The 15,754-nt window shown below is 35.8% G+C and overlaps 2 protein-coding genes across 4 annotated transcripts in view; one reads left to right on the top strand and one right to left on the bottom strand.

The window, feature by feature from the left end:
- LOC148944361 (chitooligosaccharidolytic beta-N-acetylglucosaminidase-like) overlaps positions 1 to 15,754 on the bottom strand; it is a 178,632-nt gene that overhangs the window by 26,334 nt on the left and 136,544 nt on the right. For both annotated transcript variants that reach the window (XM_089100337.1, XM_089100338.1), the window contains exon 11: positions 4,634 to 4,695. In XM_089100337.1, the coding sequence (XP_088956463.1) occupies positions 4,634 to 4,695 (62 nt within the window). The remainder of the gene's footprint in view (positions 1 to 4,633; positions 4,696 to 15,754) is intronic.
- LOC148944362 (uncharacterized) overlaps positions 1 to 15,754 on the top strand; it is a 50,961-nt gene that overhangs the window by 11,410 nt on the left and 23,797 nt on the right. Inside the window, exon 1 of one of the 2 annotated variants that reach the window (XM_089100340.1) lies at positions 9,751 to 9,813. The exons of the other annotated variant lie outside the window; for it this stretch is intronic. The gene's annotated coding sequence lies outside the window, so the exon portion shown is untranslated. Of the gene's footprint in view, positions 1 to 9,750; positions 9,814 to 15,754 lie in introns of those variants that run through there. 2 annotated transcript variants of the gene reach the window in all.

Raw genomic sequence — 15,754 nt, forward strand, 5'->3', positions numbered from 1 at the left:
ATGTAAGTTTTCGTGTGCATGTGTAAGTTTTGTGTGTTTGTGTGTGTGTATTTTTTTGTGTGTGTGTGTGTAAGTTTTGGCGTGTGTGTGTGTAAGTTTTCGTGTGTGTGCGTAAGTTTTCGTGTGTGTGTGTGTGTAAGTTTTCGTGTGTGTGCGTAAGTTTTTTTGCGTGTGTGTGTGTGTGTGTGTGTTTTCGTGTGTGTGTGTAAGTTTTTGTGTGTTTGTGTGTGTAATTTTTTGCGTGTGTGTGTAAGTTTTTGTGTGTGTGTGTGTGTCAGTGTTTGTGTGTGTAAGTTTTTGTGTGTGTGTGTGTAAGTTTTTGCGTGTGTGTGTAAGTTTTTGTGTGTGTGTGTGTGTAAGTTTTTGTGTGTCTTAGATTGTGTGTGTGTCAGTTTCGACGTGTGTGTGTAAGTTTTAGTGTGTTTGTGTGTGAATTTTTGTGTGCATGTAAGTTTTAGTGTGATTGTATAAGTTTTTTTGTTTGTGTGTGTGAGTTTTTGTGTGTGTGTGTAAGTTTTTGCGTGTGTGTGTTAGTTTTGGCGTGTGTGTGTGTGCGTATGTTTTTGTGTGTGTGTGTAAGTTTTTGTGCGTGTGTGTAAGTTTTTGTGTGTGTGTAAGTTTTTGTGTTCATGTAAGTTTTTGTGTGCATGTAAGTTTTTGCGTGTTGGTGTAAGTTTTGTGTGTGTGCGTGTAAGTTTTTGCGTGTCTAAGATTTTGGGTGTGGATATAAGTTTTTTGTGTGTTTGTTTTATTTTGTGTGTGTGTGTGTGTAAGTTTTTGTGTGTGTTATTATTGTGTTTTTTTTTTTGTGATTTTTTGTGTGTGTGTTTTTGTGTTTGTGTCTAAGTGTGCGTGTGTGTTAGTTTTGGCGTGTGTGTGTAAGTTTTAGTGTGTGTGTGTGTAAGTTTGTGTGTGTGTGTGTGTGTGTATGTGAGTTTTTGTGCGTTTGTGTGTGAGTTTTTTTGTGTTCATGTGTGAGTTTTTGTGTGTGTGTGTGTGTAAGTTTTTGTGTGTGTGTAAGTTTTGGCGTGTGTGTGGCAGTTTTCGTGTGTGTGTGTGAGTGTGTAAGTTTTGTGTGTGTGTGTGTGTGTGTGTAAGTTTTTGTGTGCATGTAAGTTTTTGTGTGCATGTAAGTTTTCGTGTGCATGTGTTAGTTTTTGTGTGTGTGTGTGTGTGTGTGTTAGTTTTTGTGTGTGTGTGTGTGTAAGTTTTGGCGTGTGTGCGTAAGTTTTCGTGTGTGTGTGTGTAATTTTTTGTGTGCATGTGTAAGTTTGTGTGTGTGTAAGTTTTGTGGTGTGTGTGTGTAATTTTTCGTGTGTGTGTGTTTAAGTTTTGTGTGTGTGTGTGTGTGTAAGTTTTTGTGCATGTGTGTGTGAGTTTTTTTTGTGTTCATGTGTAAGTTTTTGTGTATGTGTGTGTGTGTGTAAGTTTTTGTGTGTGTGTGTAAGTTTTGGCGTGTGTGTGTGAGTTTTCGTGTGTGTGTGTGTGTAAGTTTTTTTGTGCATGTAAGTTTTTTTGTGCATGTAAGTTTTCGTGTGCTTGTGTTAGTTTTTGTGTGTGTGTGTGTGTGTGTTAGTTTTTTTGTGTGTAAGTTTTGGCTTGTGTGTGTAAGTTTTTGTGTGTGTGTGTGTGTAAGTTTTGTGTGTGTGTGTGTGTGTGTGTGTGTGTGTGCAAGTTTTTGTGTGTGTGTGTTTGTGTTTTTTTTTTGTTTTTTTGTATTTTTTTGTTTTTGTGTTTGTGTGTGTAAGTTTTTGTGTGTGTGTGTAAGTTTTGGAGTGTGTGTGTGAGTTTTCGTGTGTGTGTGTGTGTGTGTGTAAGTTTTTGTGTGCATGTAAGTTTTTGTGTGCATGTTAGTTTTTGCGTGTGGTTCTAAGTTTTTTTGTGTGTGTGTGTAAGTTTTTGTGTGTCTAAGCTTTTGTGTGTGGTTGTTAGTTTTTGTTTGTGTGTGTGTTAGTTTGTGTGTGTGTGTGTGTGTGTGTGTGTGTATTTTTTTTTGTGTTCAAGTTTTTTTTTGTGTGTTGGTATGTAAGTTTGTGTGTGTGTGTGTGTGTGTGTGTGTGTATTTGTGTTGTTTTGTATTTGTTTTCGGGTGTGTTTTATTTTTCTTGTTTTTGTTTTTTCTTTTTGTTTGTTTTTGTGTGTGTTAGTTTTTGTGTGTGTGTGTGTTTGTGTTTTTTTGTGTTCCTGTGTAAGTTTTTGTGTGTGTGTGTGTGTGTGTGTAATTTTTTGTGTGTGTGTAAGTTTTAGCGAGTGTGTGTGATTTATCGATTGTGTGTGTGTGTGTAAGTTTTTTGTGTGTGTGTGTGTGTAAGTTTTTGTGTGCATGTAAGTTTTTATCTGAATGTAAGTTTTCGTGTGCATGTGTAAGTTTTTGTGTGTGTGTGTGTGTGTAAGTTTTTGTGTGTGTGTGTGTAAGTTTTGGCGTGTGTGTGTTAGTTTTCGTGTGTGTGTGTAAGTTTTCGTGTGTGTGTGTAAGTTTTCGTGTGTTTGTGTTAGTTTTAGTGTTTGTGTGTAAGTTTTTGTGTGTGTATAAGTTTTTGTGTGCATGTATGGGGACCGGGGGAGGACCTTTGGGGCCCAGGGAGGGCGTTTGGGGATCCGGGGGCCCTTGAGGATTGAGTGGTCTTTTGGGAGCCCGGGGGCCCTTGAGGATTGGGTGGTCTTTTGGGAGCCCAGTGGACCTTTGGGGACCGGGGGAGGACCTTTGGGGGCCCGGGAGACCCTTGGGGGCCGGTTGGCCCTTTTGGAGCCAGGGGAACCTTTGGGGATTGGGGGAGGGCCTTTGGGGGTCTGAGGAGGGCGTGTGGGGGATAACATTTCGAACTTTTTACTTTTTAGTTTACTTTTTTTTTGCGGCGCATCCCTGCGGCGCATCCTGCGGCGCTTTCCTGCGGTGCCTCCCTGCGGCGCATCCCCTGCGGCGCTTTCCTGACCCGCGGCGCATCCCTGCGGCACATCCTGAGGCGCTTTCCTGGCCCACGGCGCATCCCGGCGGCGCTTCTCTGGTCCGGGGGACCTTGGGGGGCGGGGGGAGGGCGTTGGGGCCCCAGGGAGGGCCTTGGGGGCACAGGGAGGGCCTTGGGGGGTCCGGGGGGCAGTGGGGGGCCGGGGGGCCATTGGGGGACCGGTGGTGGGCCTTTGGGACCCCTTTGGTCCTTTGGGAGCTCAATGGGCCTTTGGGGGGCCCGGGGATGGCCTTTGGGGGTCTGGGTGGGCCTTTGGGGGCGCCGGTGGCCCTTTGGGAGCTTGGGGGGCCTTTGAGGACCGGCGGCTTCCTTCGGGGTTGGGGTAGGAGGATTGGAACCCTTTGGGGTTGGGTTAGAGGACCTCACAACACTGTTCAAATGAAACTTGTGTATTATAACGACCACAGAGTTTCACCATTAAATTCTCTTCTAAAATCTCTTCAAAAATCATCTTTTAAAATGTCTCTAACTGTTTCGCCGAAATAGTTCCATAACCTGTCTAAAACAGTTTCGCCCAAATAATCCCTAAACGTAATTCAGCGTGTTCCTTTCGTTTTTGGCATCTCTGCGCTAATGCATTTCAAATTAATAAGAAACCTGATTCCCGCGCTAAAACAATTCATCGCTAAGATGTTTCTTGGAGAATTGTTTCCATGGCCTTTGGCTATTACTATCCTTTGGATTTCGACCAAAAGAGTTGTTTCCGAGGCAAAGACATTAATGACTTGGATCTATTCCTGGAGAATCGTTTCTATGCGAAAATTTTTAAAGTCTGACAGATGATGTCATTGGTTGATTGATCTGTCAAGAAAGGGGAATTAATTTGTTGTTTCTAAGGGGAATTATTGATTCACGATAGGTGAATTGTGGTCGACAGCACAGGTGTTCCAAATTCCGGGAAACTCATAACATTTGGCTTGAACAACAATAACAAATACTATTTCTGGATCATAACATTCGCTGAGAGCGTGCACTTACAACAACAACAACAAATAAATGCTGTTTCCTATTTCTGGACACCTTGACATTCGCCTCGAGCGTGCACTTACAACAACAACAACAAATAAATCGACCTTGGAAAAAGAGGTCATTGACCCCATTAACCACGTGTTCTCCGTAATGACTCTATTCCCATATATGGACTCCCGCTCGGAGTCAATAAGGCCCTTCTACTCATATATAACAATTACGAATCCAGAAATTCCTTGGAACAAATTCTGAAGGCTCTATCCACTAGAAAAACCGCATCCACTCGTTTCGCCGACATAGGGTGGCACGAAGGAAAATTCAAATACCTATCATTTTGCGTAGGTTTTCTTTAAATCGAGAAAAGTAAGTGGATATCCCTTTTAATTATTAAAATATATAGAAAAGGCAATTTGTTATTTTCCTTACGCTCGACTGTAAATTTAATATTATTATCAAAACTATTTAAATATTTACAAAATAGGTCTATGGAGTCCAACCCATGTTTCCAAACGCAGACTACATCATCCATGAAACTACCCCAGAAGCAAGGAAATTCTGGGAAAATTCTGGAAATTCTGAAAGAAGCAAGGAATTCAAGCTGAAGACATTAAATTTCTGGAAAATAATTTGTGCGTTTTGCTATACCCCCCCCCCCCCCCAAAAAAGAAAGAAAGAAAGGACTGGAATGTTTCACTCACCTGCTCAGACCAAAGAGCTGCCTCTCCTCCAAGTATTAAAGATCTGTTTGTGACCGTCGTACCTAGAATCAAAAAGGTTCACATAAGCTGACTCAATAACCAGTGGTATATAGTACATGAGAGAAAGACTATGCATAATGGAATTTAATCACAACACTTTTAAGATAAAGCAAAAGATTTGCATTTTGAATTTCATTTAGAGATATGAACTTACAGTCAAAGTCGTGTCTTAAGGAAGTTGTGTGCCAACAGAATGAAATAGTTTGTTAACTGGTGTTTTTCTCTTTGCTTAATAGTAACTTCAATCTAATTAAGGATCTAATGCTAAAAAAAAATTAATATTCATATTAAAATTAATTAATATTAAAAATTAATAATAATTTAATTTAATAATAAATTAAAAATTGTATCCTAGATTTTATTTCTTCGGGCTCATCATTAAAAAGTTTAGACTCTTAACATGTCGTTATACAGAAGCTTGTTTCGTTGGGGTGAGCAACTTGAAAAGAATTACTAACATTCGGCAAAGTATTTGCCAAATTATTGCCGAATTATAACATTCGGCAATTATTCGGCAAATTATTTGGAAAATAAAGGAAAAAAATATCTTCTTCGAAAAAAAGTTCGGTACTTCCTTGTTACTAGTATAGGCTACACTCGAGAATTTGTATCACGAATCTGATACAATAACCGGTTTTCGTGGTACCTAGACAATACCAGACAATTTGCTTCGGCTCGGAGGGAAACTACATTGTAGCTATTTTTAATTGAATAAAAAAAAACAAGTTTTTTAACTGAAAGTAAAGAACGACGTTAAAACGTATGACGAACAGAAATTATTCCTTATATGAAAGAGGCTCTCCTCTCCTTAGCGCCTCGCTCTTTACGTTAAAGTTTTTTATTGTTTAAAAAAATAGAGTTGTGAGAAATTCATACTTTAACGTAAAGAGGTTGGCGTTGAAGAGGGGACAGCCCCTTTCATATACGGAATAATTTCTCTTCGTTTTAAGTTTTAACAACGTTCCTTACTTTCAGTTAAAAAAAAACTTTTTTTTTATTTTACTTTTTAACGTTTTTGAATTAATGCAGGTTTTGATTTTGGCTCACCGTACATGAATAATTACAACAAAATTTTCATATTAATTTTTGTTTTATTTGGTTAAATGGCTTTCTCGAAATTTGTCTAATTTTATTTACGAACGTTTTTATTAGTAATAAATATATGTAACTTACGAATTAACTTACGTAACGAATTTCTATATTCATATACTTTTAATACGCATATTAGGGGGTTCGCCCCCTAGTCAATACCTTGCTCATTAAGCTAAAGTTCGAATTTTGTTCCAATTCTTTAAAAATTACCCCTTAATCACAAAGGCCGTTAATTAGAATAAATAGCTGTTATGAAAGTACTAAAAAGTCTTTTGTTTAACGAGTGAGGTGTTGACTAGAGGGCGAACCCAATCATATACGTAATATTTTCTGTTCGTTTTAAGTTTTGATGTTGCTCCTTACTTTCAATTGAAAAACTTGTTTTTTTATTTGATTTCTGATCTTTTTATTAAATAATGCTGGGAAATCTGGCACCCCGTTCATAGCAATGTCCCTTCCCCCCTGAAAACGTCTGCATACTTCCCAATAACCAATACTATATGTTAACATTGGGTAAAGTTCATAACTTTCAGCCCTCTCCCTGGGGACTTTGGGGGATTAAGTCATCCTAAAAGACATAGCTATCATATTTTCGACCATGCTGAACAAAATGGCTATCTCAAAATTTTGATCGGGTGACTTTGGGAAAAAATGTGCGTGGGAGGGGGCCTAGTTACCCTCCAATTTTTTTTTCACTTAAAAAGGGCACTAGAACTTTTAATTTCCGTTCTAATGAGCCCTCCCACGATATTCTAGGACCACTAGGTCGATACGATCACCCTTGAAAAAAAAAACAACAAAAAACAAATAGGCTAAACACGCATCCTTGATCTTTCTTCTGGCAACAAAAATGCAAAATTCCACATTTTTGTAGATAGGAGCTTGAAAACTCAACACAGGGATTCTCTGATATGCTGAATATCATGGTGTGATTTTCATTAAGGTTCCATAATTTTTAGGGGGTCTTTCCCCCTTTTTTTGAAAATACGGCAAATTTTCTCAGGCACGTAACTTTTGATGGGTATGACTAAACTTGATGAAACTTATATATATAAAATCAGCATAAAAATCCGATTCTTTTGATGCATCTATTGATATCAAAATCCCGTTTTCTAGAGTTTCGGTTACCATTTAGCCGGGTCGCTCCTTACTTACAGTTCGTTACCACGAACTGTTTGCTTAAATATTTAGTTTGTATTTTGGTTAGGTTTGTTTAGGTTATGTATAATGCGCTCTGGCCCGCCCCCTTTCATATTGTAGTTTCTACAATTTTGTTACTAAACTATTATATTTTCATCATATTTTTGTGTATTTCATTATGATTAACCTAACCTTAATTCTTGAGTGTGTACTAGCTAACAAGGAAGTACCAAAAGTTCTACTAATACTAAAATAAAATCCGATGAAAAGCGAAGAAAAAATTTGTGTTGTGTCCAGAGCTGTGGGGAATGAAAATAAAAAAGCTTTTCTTCCTTGCTGACGCCGAGAAATGTTTTTCTTCGTTAATTAAATTTGTCCCTGAGTGCACTCGTACCTTTGATTAAATTCTTATTTAGTGAGTGCTTTTCTTGTCTTATAAACTCCTTATTTGGATAGTGTGAAACTTTAGCTGGTAAGCGAAAGTAATTCTTGGAAATAATTACGGGTGGTAAGTCAGTCATTTTATTTGATGTACTATATTTGAGTTCAATATAGTAATAGTGTTGTAGTTATGAAACTTGTCTTTAAGAAAGCTACAGGGATAATGATTACAGAAAACTTTCCCTTTCCTCAATATTTTTCTGAGGTTCTTCTCCTTAAAAAAAAGAAAGTGCCGGGTTTATACGGGTTTAAAACTGTATTTGTTTTCAATTTTCAGGTTCTCCGCACTTGGAACAACAGTTTGACATACCTTCCTTGAAGTTATATAGAAAAAAAAGCTTCCTTCTTTTTTCTCCCCATAATTGTAGCCTTTTGTCTCTCCTTCTTCAATCTTAGTAGTCATAAATAGTTGAGCCAGGGGTTGGGTTATGATGCAGTAATGTGAAATGCTTTTCAAGACTATGCACCTTTTTGTCAAACAGTTTCATGGTAACGAACTGTAAGTCAGGAGCGACCCGGCTGAATAGTAAACAAAACTCTAAAAAACTGAATTTCGATACCAATAGATACATTAAAAGAATCATATTTTAATGCTCATTTCAAATATATAAGTTTCATCAAGTTTAGTCCTACCCATCAAAAAATAAGCACCTGAGAAAATTTGCCTGATTTTCAAAAAAAAAGGGGAAACACCCCCCAAAGGTTATAGAACCTTAGTGAAAATCACACCATCAGATTCAGCGTGTCAGAGAACCCTACTGTAGGGATTTGAAGATTCATATCTGCAAAAATGTAGAATTTTGTATTTTTTGCCGGAATTTTTTTTTTTTTTTTTTTTTTTCCACGGGTGATCGTATCGACTCAGTGGTCCTAGAATATCGTAGAAGGGCTCATTCGAACGGAAATTAAAATTTCTAGTGCCCTTTTTAAGTGACAAAAAAGGGAGGGCAAGTAGGCCCCCTCCCACGCTAATTTTTTCCCAAAGTCACCCGATCAATATTTTGAGATAGCTATTTTGTTCAGTATAGTCAAAATATAATAATTTTGTCTTTTAGGATTACTCAATTCCCAAAGTTCCCGGGGGTAGGGCTGAAAGTATGAACTTTACCGAATGTTTACATATTGTATTGGTTATTGGGAGGTATACAGACGTTTTCAGGGGGGATTTTTTCTGGTAGTGGGGTGGGTGTGGATTGGGGGTTTTGTGGGAAGATCTTTCCATGGAGGAAGTTTTCATGGGGGAAGGGACATTGCTGTGAAGGAGGTGCCGGATTTCCCAGCATAATTTTAAAAAACATTCAGAAATTAAATAAGAAAGAAAATAAGTTTTTCAACTGAAAGTAAGGAGCAACATCAAAACTTAAAACGAATTGAAATTATTACGCATATGATTGGGTTCACCCCCTAGTCATTACCTCGCTCTTTACGCTAAATATTTTTTGGTACTTTAATAAGAGATATTTATTATAATTAACGGCCTTTGTGATTAAGAGGTCATTTTTGAAGAATTGGAACAAAATCCAAACTTTAGCGTAAAGAGCGAGGTATTGACTAGGGTGCGAACCCCTAATAAACGTATTAAAAATATATGAATATAGAAGTTCGTTACGTAAGCTAATTCGCAAGTTACGTATGTTCATTACTAATAAAAACGTTCGTAAATAAAATTAAACAGCTTCCGAGAAATCCATTTAACCAAATAAAAGTAAAATTAATATGCAAATATTGTTTTAATTATTCATGTACGGTGAGTCAAAATCAAAACCTGTATTAATTCAAAAATTTTCAAAAATTTAATAAAAAAACAAATTTTTTTAACTGAAAGTAAGGAGCGACATTGAAACTTAAAACGAAAAAAATTATTCCGTATATGAAAGGGGCTGTCTCCTCCTCAAATTCTCGCTCTTTACGCTAAAGTTTGACCCTCTTTCACAACTCTGTTTTTTTAACAATAAAAAACTTCAGCGTAATTAGCGAGTCGTTGAGGAGGAGACAGCCCCTTTCATATACTGAATAATTTCTGTTCGTTTTAAGTTTTAATGTCGCTCCTTACTTTCAGTTGAAAAAACATGTTTTTTTAAATTTAATTTTATAAAGGTCATCAATAAAAAATAATTCCTATGCCGATTCACTCTCTCCTACCAATTTGAACTCAGTCACTCCCTAAATGCAATCACGGTTTTGTCAATGCACTTTTTTCTATTCTTATGAAGATTTTCTTGGGACTTGACTTTTGTAAAACACTTTAATTGACATGTAAATTGTTTTACATAATGTGCATTTCAATTCAATAATTACTTTCATTGGTTACTGATAACTTCGCAATTGCATTTTCTGGTTACATAACTTTGTGCTAGAAGTATAATCTTTATCTTACTGATAGTGTTAGCCTAGGTGAAATTACTGTGCTTTTAGCGATTAAGGATACTGTGCTAACAAAATAAACGGTACAGTCGTCTTTGAACTTAAATGATATTTGTAGTAAAATAGCTTAGATGATTTACTTTCATTAAGTGTATATAGGATTATATCGTAGAATCACTCAGCAAAATAAAATCACCTGGTAAACGTTTTCAAAAAGTGTCTTGCAGAAGGACTTGTACTTACCCCCCCCCATGTTTTATACTAAATGCAAAAATGAGGATCAACATTTTTTTTTGCAAAAGCTTTGAATAAAAAAATTAAAATACTAAGAATATTATTCACGTGAATGGATGTAAATAAAATGTCCTTATTCCCAAAGCCCCCTAACCAGGGAATTACGCACGATATGAAAGTCCTTTTGACCCCCGCCTCTAAAAGAGTTTTCAATTACTGTGATGATTTTAGATTTTAGACATGTATATATATATATATATATATATATATATATATATATATATATATATATATATATATATATATATATATATATATATATATATATATATATATATATATATATATATATATATATATATGAATCTATATCTATATATATATATACTACTACTACTACTACTAACAACTCACCGCAGAACCAAGCCGCCTGAGGCAAACACAGCTACGCACGCTCCTCCTCCACCCCAATCTATTCAAAGCCTCCCTTTTTACACCCGCCCACGGAGTTCCCATTTCCTTTAAATCATTCTTTATGACGTCCTCCCACCCCAGACGGGGACGACCTGCTTTTCGTTTAGCCCTAGATGGTTGGCCGAAAAGAACAATTTTCGGCAATCTGTCATCCTTCATCCGCACAACTTGCCCTAACCGCCTCAACCTTTCTTTCATTATAGCCCTAGAGAGCGGTATTGAACCTCATTTTTTGTACTGCCTATTGTTTGAAAAACGTTCCGTCAGCCGGGTACCCAGAACAATCCTTAAGCAATTTCTCTGGAAAAAATCTAGCAAATCTTCATCCGCTTTTCGGAGCGTCCATGCTTCAGAGCCATATTTGACCACTGTCGTCACTGAAGCTTTTAATATTCTAATCTTGGTTTGCAAACTTATCTTCCTATTCTTCCAGACTTTTTTTAACTGTGAAAACTACCATGAGCCTTGGCTATTCTATTTTTAACATCTTCACTGCTCCCAGCATCTTTACTAATAATACTACCAAGGAAAGTGAATCTGCCCACCTGATCAATCTTTTCGTTACCCAACATCACCTTTTCATCTTCACTTATTCCTATCCTTAGTGACTTAGTCTTCCTAACATTAATTTTCAAACCAATTCTAGCACACTGAACTCGCAAAACCTCTAAAACTTCATTCATTTTGCTCAAACTTTCATCTAGGATGCTTAAATCATCAGCATAATCCAAGTCCAGGAGACTTTTTCCTCCCCATTTTATTCCGTGGTCTCCCATTGCCTTTCCTGTGCTCCTTAAAACAAAGTCCATCAAAATAATCCATATAAAGGGGGATAGAACACAACCCTGCTTAACTTCTGATTTAATACAAAACCAGCTGCTAACCTCATGTCCTACCTTAACCGCAGCAGTGTTATTCTCGTACATAGCACTAATCACTTTAATGTATTTTTCTGGTATACCACACAAGGATAAAACCTTTACTAAAGCTATTCTATCAACAGAATTGAACGCTTGCTCATAATCTATAGAACTGAGGACCAAAGGTGTTTGAAAACTCAGGCACTTCTCAATTATTATCCTAAGAGTGAAAATTTGGTCGATACATCCTCTACCTTTTCTAAAACCGCACTGCTCTTCTCTTAAAACTTTGTCTGCGGCATCTCTCAATCTAAAATTTATCATATTGCTATGCAATTTAATAACTACAGAGAACAGACTAATGCATTTATAATTACCACGATCGCTTTCACTACTTTTTTATAAGAGTGTCTAAATTAAGGTTTTCCTAAAATCGTTGGGTTTTTCTCCTTTTTCGAATATCATATTCATAATCTTCAATAACAGTAGAGTAGTACCTTATACTTCTACGAGACGTATAGGAATTCCCATGCTATTCTACGAGACGTGTAGGAATTACCATGCTATTTGCTTGAAGCTATAGGAAAAACATTTCCAGAGCATGTACTTATGGATTTGGATGGATTATGTTCCTTCCAATGTTATTGGGACCTCTACACGTGATTAAACACGTTTTGCTTGCCTTTCCTTGGTACCTTTCCAAACGAGCGGGGATTCCCCTCCGGCTCCTACACATTGCAAAAAAGCGAGCGGTATGAGCGTGGATTCCCCTTACAAAAAGCGATATATTTTTTCGGACAATTGCCTTAACGTGAGAGTAGTTTGATTAAGAATGTAACATGTCTAGAATTGTTTGATTGACATTTGCAAAAAAGGGGTAAGGGATTCGCGAATTGGACTATACAAACGATATTAATTGAATAATAGAGGAAAAAACAGAGCTAGATAGTATTTGTGAATTGGATTGTACGAAGGTGGAGAAAAAGGGTTAAAGTGATTAGCAGTTAAGGTAACCCTGAAGAGCATGTTAATTCATACCTTATTTATTATAAATTTGAGACAACATAAATCTATGAAAATGGTTAATGATAATAGAATGACATTGCAAGTTGACCTAGCTCTACCTCTCCGATATGTTCTGCATAATACACAAGTGGTGTTTGAACAGTGTTGTCAGTTCAAAATAGAGTCAAACGTTATAGTATACTAAAAGTTGATACTAAGAGAGATGTAGATGGCAAGAAAAGAATTTTAATAATTAAATTCAGAACAAAACTTAGAAATCCTTGCAAATCAAGTAGTAAGGTGTATGTGAGTACGAACAATCATGGATCATAAGCACCAACGACCCTAACCACCAGAGACATCAACCCCCAAAGGTCCCCTACTCTCAAACTCGAAGGGCCCCCCTCCAACTTTTTGGCCCCCCCCCCCCTCCCCATTTTTTTTATTTATTTTTTTAACATGATATATTTTTTTCAACTTTTTTTTTTACATGTCTTCGAATGAGATGAACCATACTTAAATTCAGTAGTGTTTTGTCGTGGTTTATCTTGTCACAGTTACATTCTCTTGATTATTTAAAGTTCATTTTGGATTTATTTCATTGAAATTCAAGAGTTAGAATATTTCAGTAGTGTTTTGTCATGGTTTACCTTGTCACAGTTACATTTTCATGATTTTTCAAAGTTCATTTTGAACTTCTTTCATTGAAATGTAAGAATTGGAATATTTCAGTAGTGTTTTATCTCGATTTTTCTTGTCAGAATTACATTCTCTTAATTTTTCAATGTTCATTGTGAATTTCTTTCATTGAAATACAAGAGTTGGAATATTTCAGTAGTGGGTTGTTACCCTTTACCTTGTCACAGTTATATTTTCTTGATTTTTGTTTCAAAGTTCATTTTGGATTTCTTTCGTTGAAATGCAAGAGTTGGAATATTTCAGTAGTGTTTTGTTGTGCTTTACCTTGTCACAGTTACATTCTCTTGATTTTTCAAAGTTCATTTTGATTTTCTTTCGTGAAATGCAAGAGTTTGAATATTTCAGTAGGGTTTTGTCGTGGTTTACTATTGTTGTGCTTTACCTTGTCACAGTTACATTCTCTTGATTTTTCAAAGTTCATTTTGATTTTCTTTCGTGAAATGAAAGAGTTGGAATATTTCAGTAGTGTTTTGTCGTGGTTTACCTTGTCACAGTTACATTCTCTTGATTTTTCAAAGTTCATTTTGGATTTTTACATTCTCTTGATTTTTCAAAGTTCATTTTGATTTTCTTTCGTGAAATGCAAGAGTTGGAATATTTCAATAGTGTTTTATCGTGGTTTACCTTGTCACAGTTACATTCTCATGATTTTCCAAAGCTCATTTTGGATTTCTTTCCTTGAAATGCAAGAGTTGGAATATTTCAGTAGTGTTTTGTCGTGGTTTACCTTGTCACAGTTACTTTCTCATGATTTTTCAAAGTTCGTTTTGAATTTATTTGGTGAAATGCAAGAGTTGGAATATTTCAATAGTGTTTTATCGTGGTTTACCTTGTCACAGTTACATTCTCATGATTTTCCAAAGCTCATTTTGGATTTCTTTCCTTGAAATGCAAGAGTTGGAATATTTCAGTAGTGTTTTGTCGTGGTTTACCTTGTCACTGTTACATTCTCAGGATTTTTCAAAGTTCATTTTGGATTTCTTTCCTTGAAATGCAAGAGTTGGAATATTTCAGTAGTGTTTTGTTGTGGTTTACCATATCACAGTTACATTCTCTTGATTTTTCAAAGTTCATTTTTGGATTTCTTTCGTTGAAATGCAAGAGTTGGAATATTTCAGTAGTGCTTTGTTATGGTTGGATTTCTTTCCCTGAAATGCAAGAGTTGGAATATTTCAGTAGTGTTTTGTCATAGTTTACTTTGTCACAGATACATTCTCTTGATTTTTCAAAGTTCATTTTGGATTTTTACATTCTCTTGATTTTTCAAAGTTCATTTTGAATTTTTTTAGTGAAATGCAAGAGTTGGAATATTTCAGTAGTGTTTTGTCGAGGTTTACCTTGTTACAGTTACATTCTCTTGATTTTTCGAGGTTCATTTTGAATTTATTTCGTGAAATGCAAGAGTTGGAATATTTCAATAGTGTTTTATCGTGATTTACCTAGTCACAGTTACATTCTCATGATTTTTTCAAAGCTCATTTTGGATTTCTTTCCTTGAAATGCAAGAATTGGAATATTTCAGTAGTGTTTTGTCGTGGTTTACTTTATCACTGTTACATTGTCAGGATTTTTCAAAGTTCATTTTGGATTTCTTTCTTTGAAACGCAAGAGTTGGAATATTTCAGTAGTGTTTTTTCGTGGTTTTCCGTGTCACAGTTACATTCTCTTGATTTTTCAAAGTTCATTTTTGGATTTCTTTCGTTGAAATGCAAGAGTTGGAATATTTCAGTAATGTTTTGTTATGGTTTACCCTGTCACAGTTACATTCTCTTGATATTTCAAAGTTCATTTCGGATTTCTTTCATTGAAATGCAAGAGTTGTAATATTTCAGTAGTGTTTTGTCGTGGTTTACCATGTCAGAGTTACATTTTCTTGATTTTTCAAAGTTCACTTTGAATTTCTTTCGTGAAATGTAAGAGTGGGAATATTTCAGTAGCGTTTTGTCTTGGTTTACCATTTTACAATTACATTTTCTTGATTTTTAAAACTTCATTTTGGATTTCTTTCGTGAATTGCAAGAGTTGGAATATTTCAATAGTGTTTTATCGTGGTTTACCTTGTCACACTTACATTCTCTTGATTTTTCAAAGTTCATTTTGGATTTCTTTCCTTGAAATACAAGAGTTGGAATATTTCAGTAGTGTTTTGTCGTGGTTTTCTTGTCACAGTTACATTCTATTGATTTTTCAAAGTTCATTTTGGATTTCTTTCCTTGAAATGCAAGAGTTGGAATATTTCAGTAGTGTTTTGTCGTGGTTTACCTTGTCATAGTTACAATTTCTTGATTTTTCAAAGTTCATTTTGGATTTTTACATTCTCTTGATTTTCCAAAGTTCATTTTGAATTTCTTTCGTGAAATGCAAGAGTTGGAATATTTCAGTAGTGTCTTGTTGTGGTTTACCTTGTCACCGTTACATTCTCTTGATTTTTCAAAGTTCATTTTGGATTTCTTTCGTTGAAATGCAAGAGTTGGAATATTTCAGTAGTGTTTTGTTGTGCTTTTCCTTGTCACAGTTACATTCTCTTGATTTTTCAAAGATCATTTTGAATTTCTTTCGTGAAATGCAAGAGTTAGAATATTTCAGTAGTGTCTTTTTGTGCTTTACCTTGTCACTGTTACATTCTCTTGATTTTTCAAAGTTAATTTTGGATTTCTTTCGTTGAAATGCAAGAGTTGGAATATTTCAGTAGTGTTTTGTTGTGGTTTACCTTGTCACAGTTACATTCTATTGATTTTTAAAAGTTTATTTT

The sequence above is a fragment of the Artemia sp. Qi Xiang Cuo genome, chromosome 14 (assembly GCF_049724085.1).
Source record: "Artemia sp. Qi Xiang Cuo chromosome 14, ASM4972408v1, whole genome shotgun sequence".
Lineage (NCBI taxonomy): Eukaryota > Metazoa > Arthropoda > Branchiopoda > Anostraca > Artemiidae > Artemia > Artemia sp. Qi Xiang Cuo.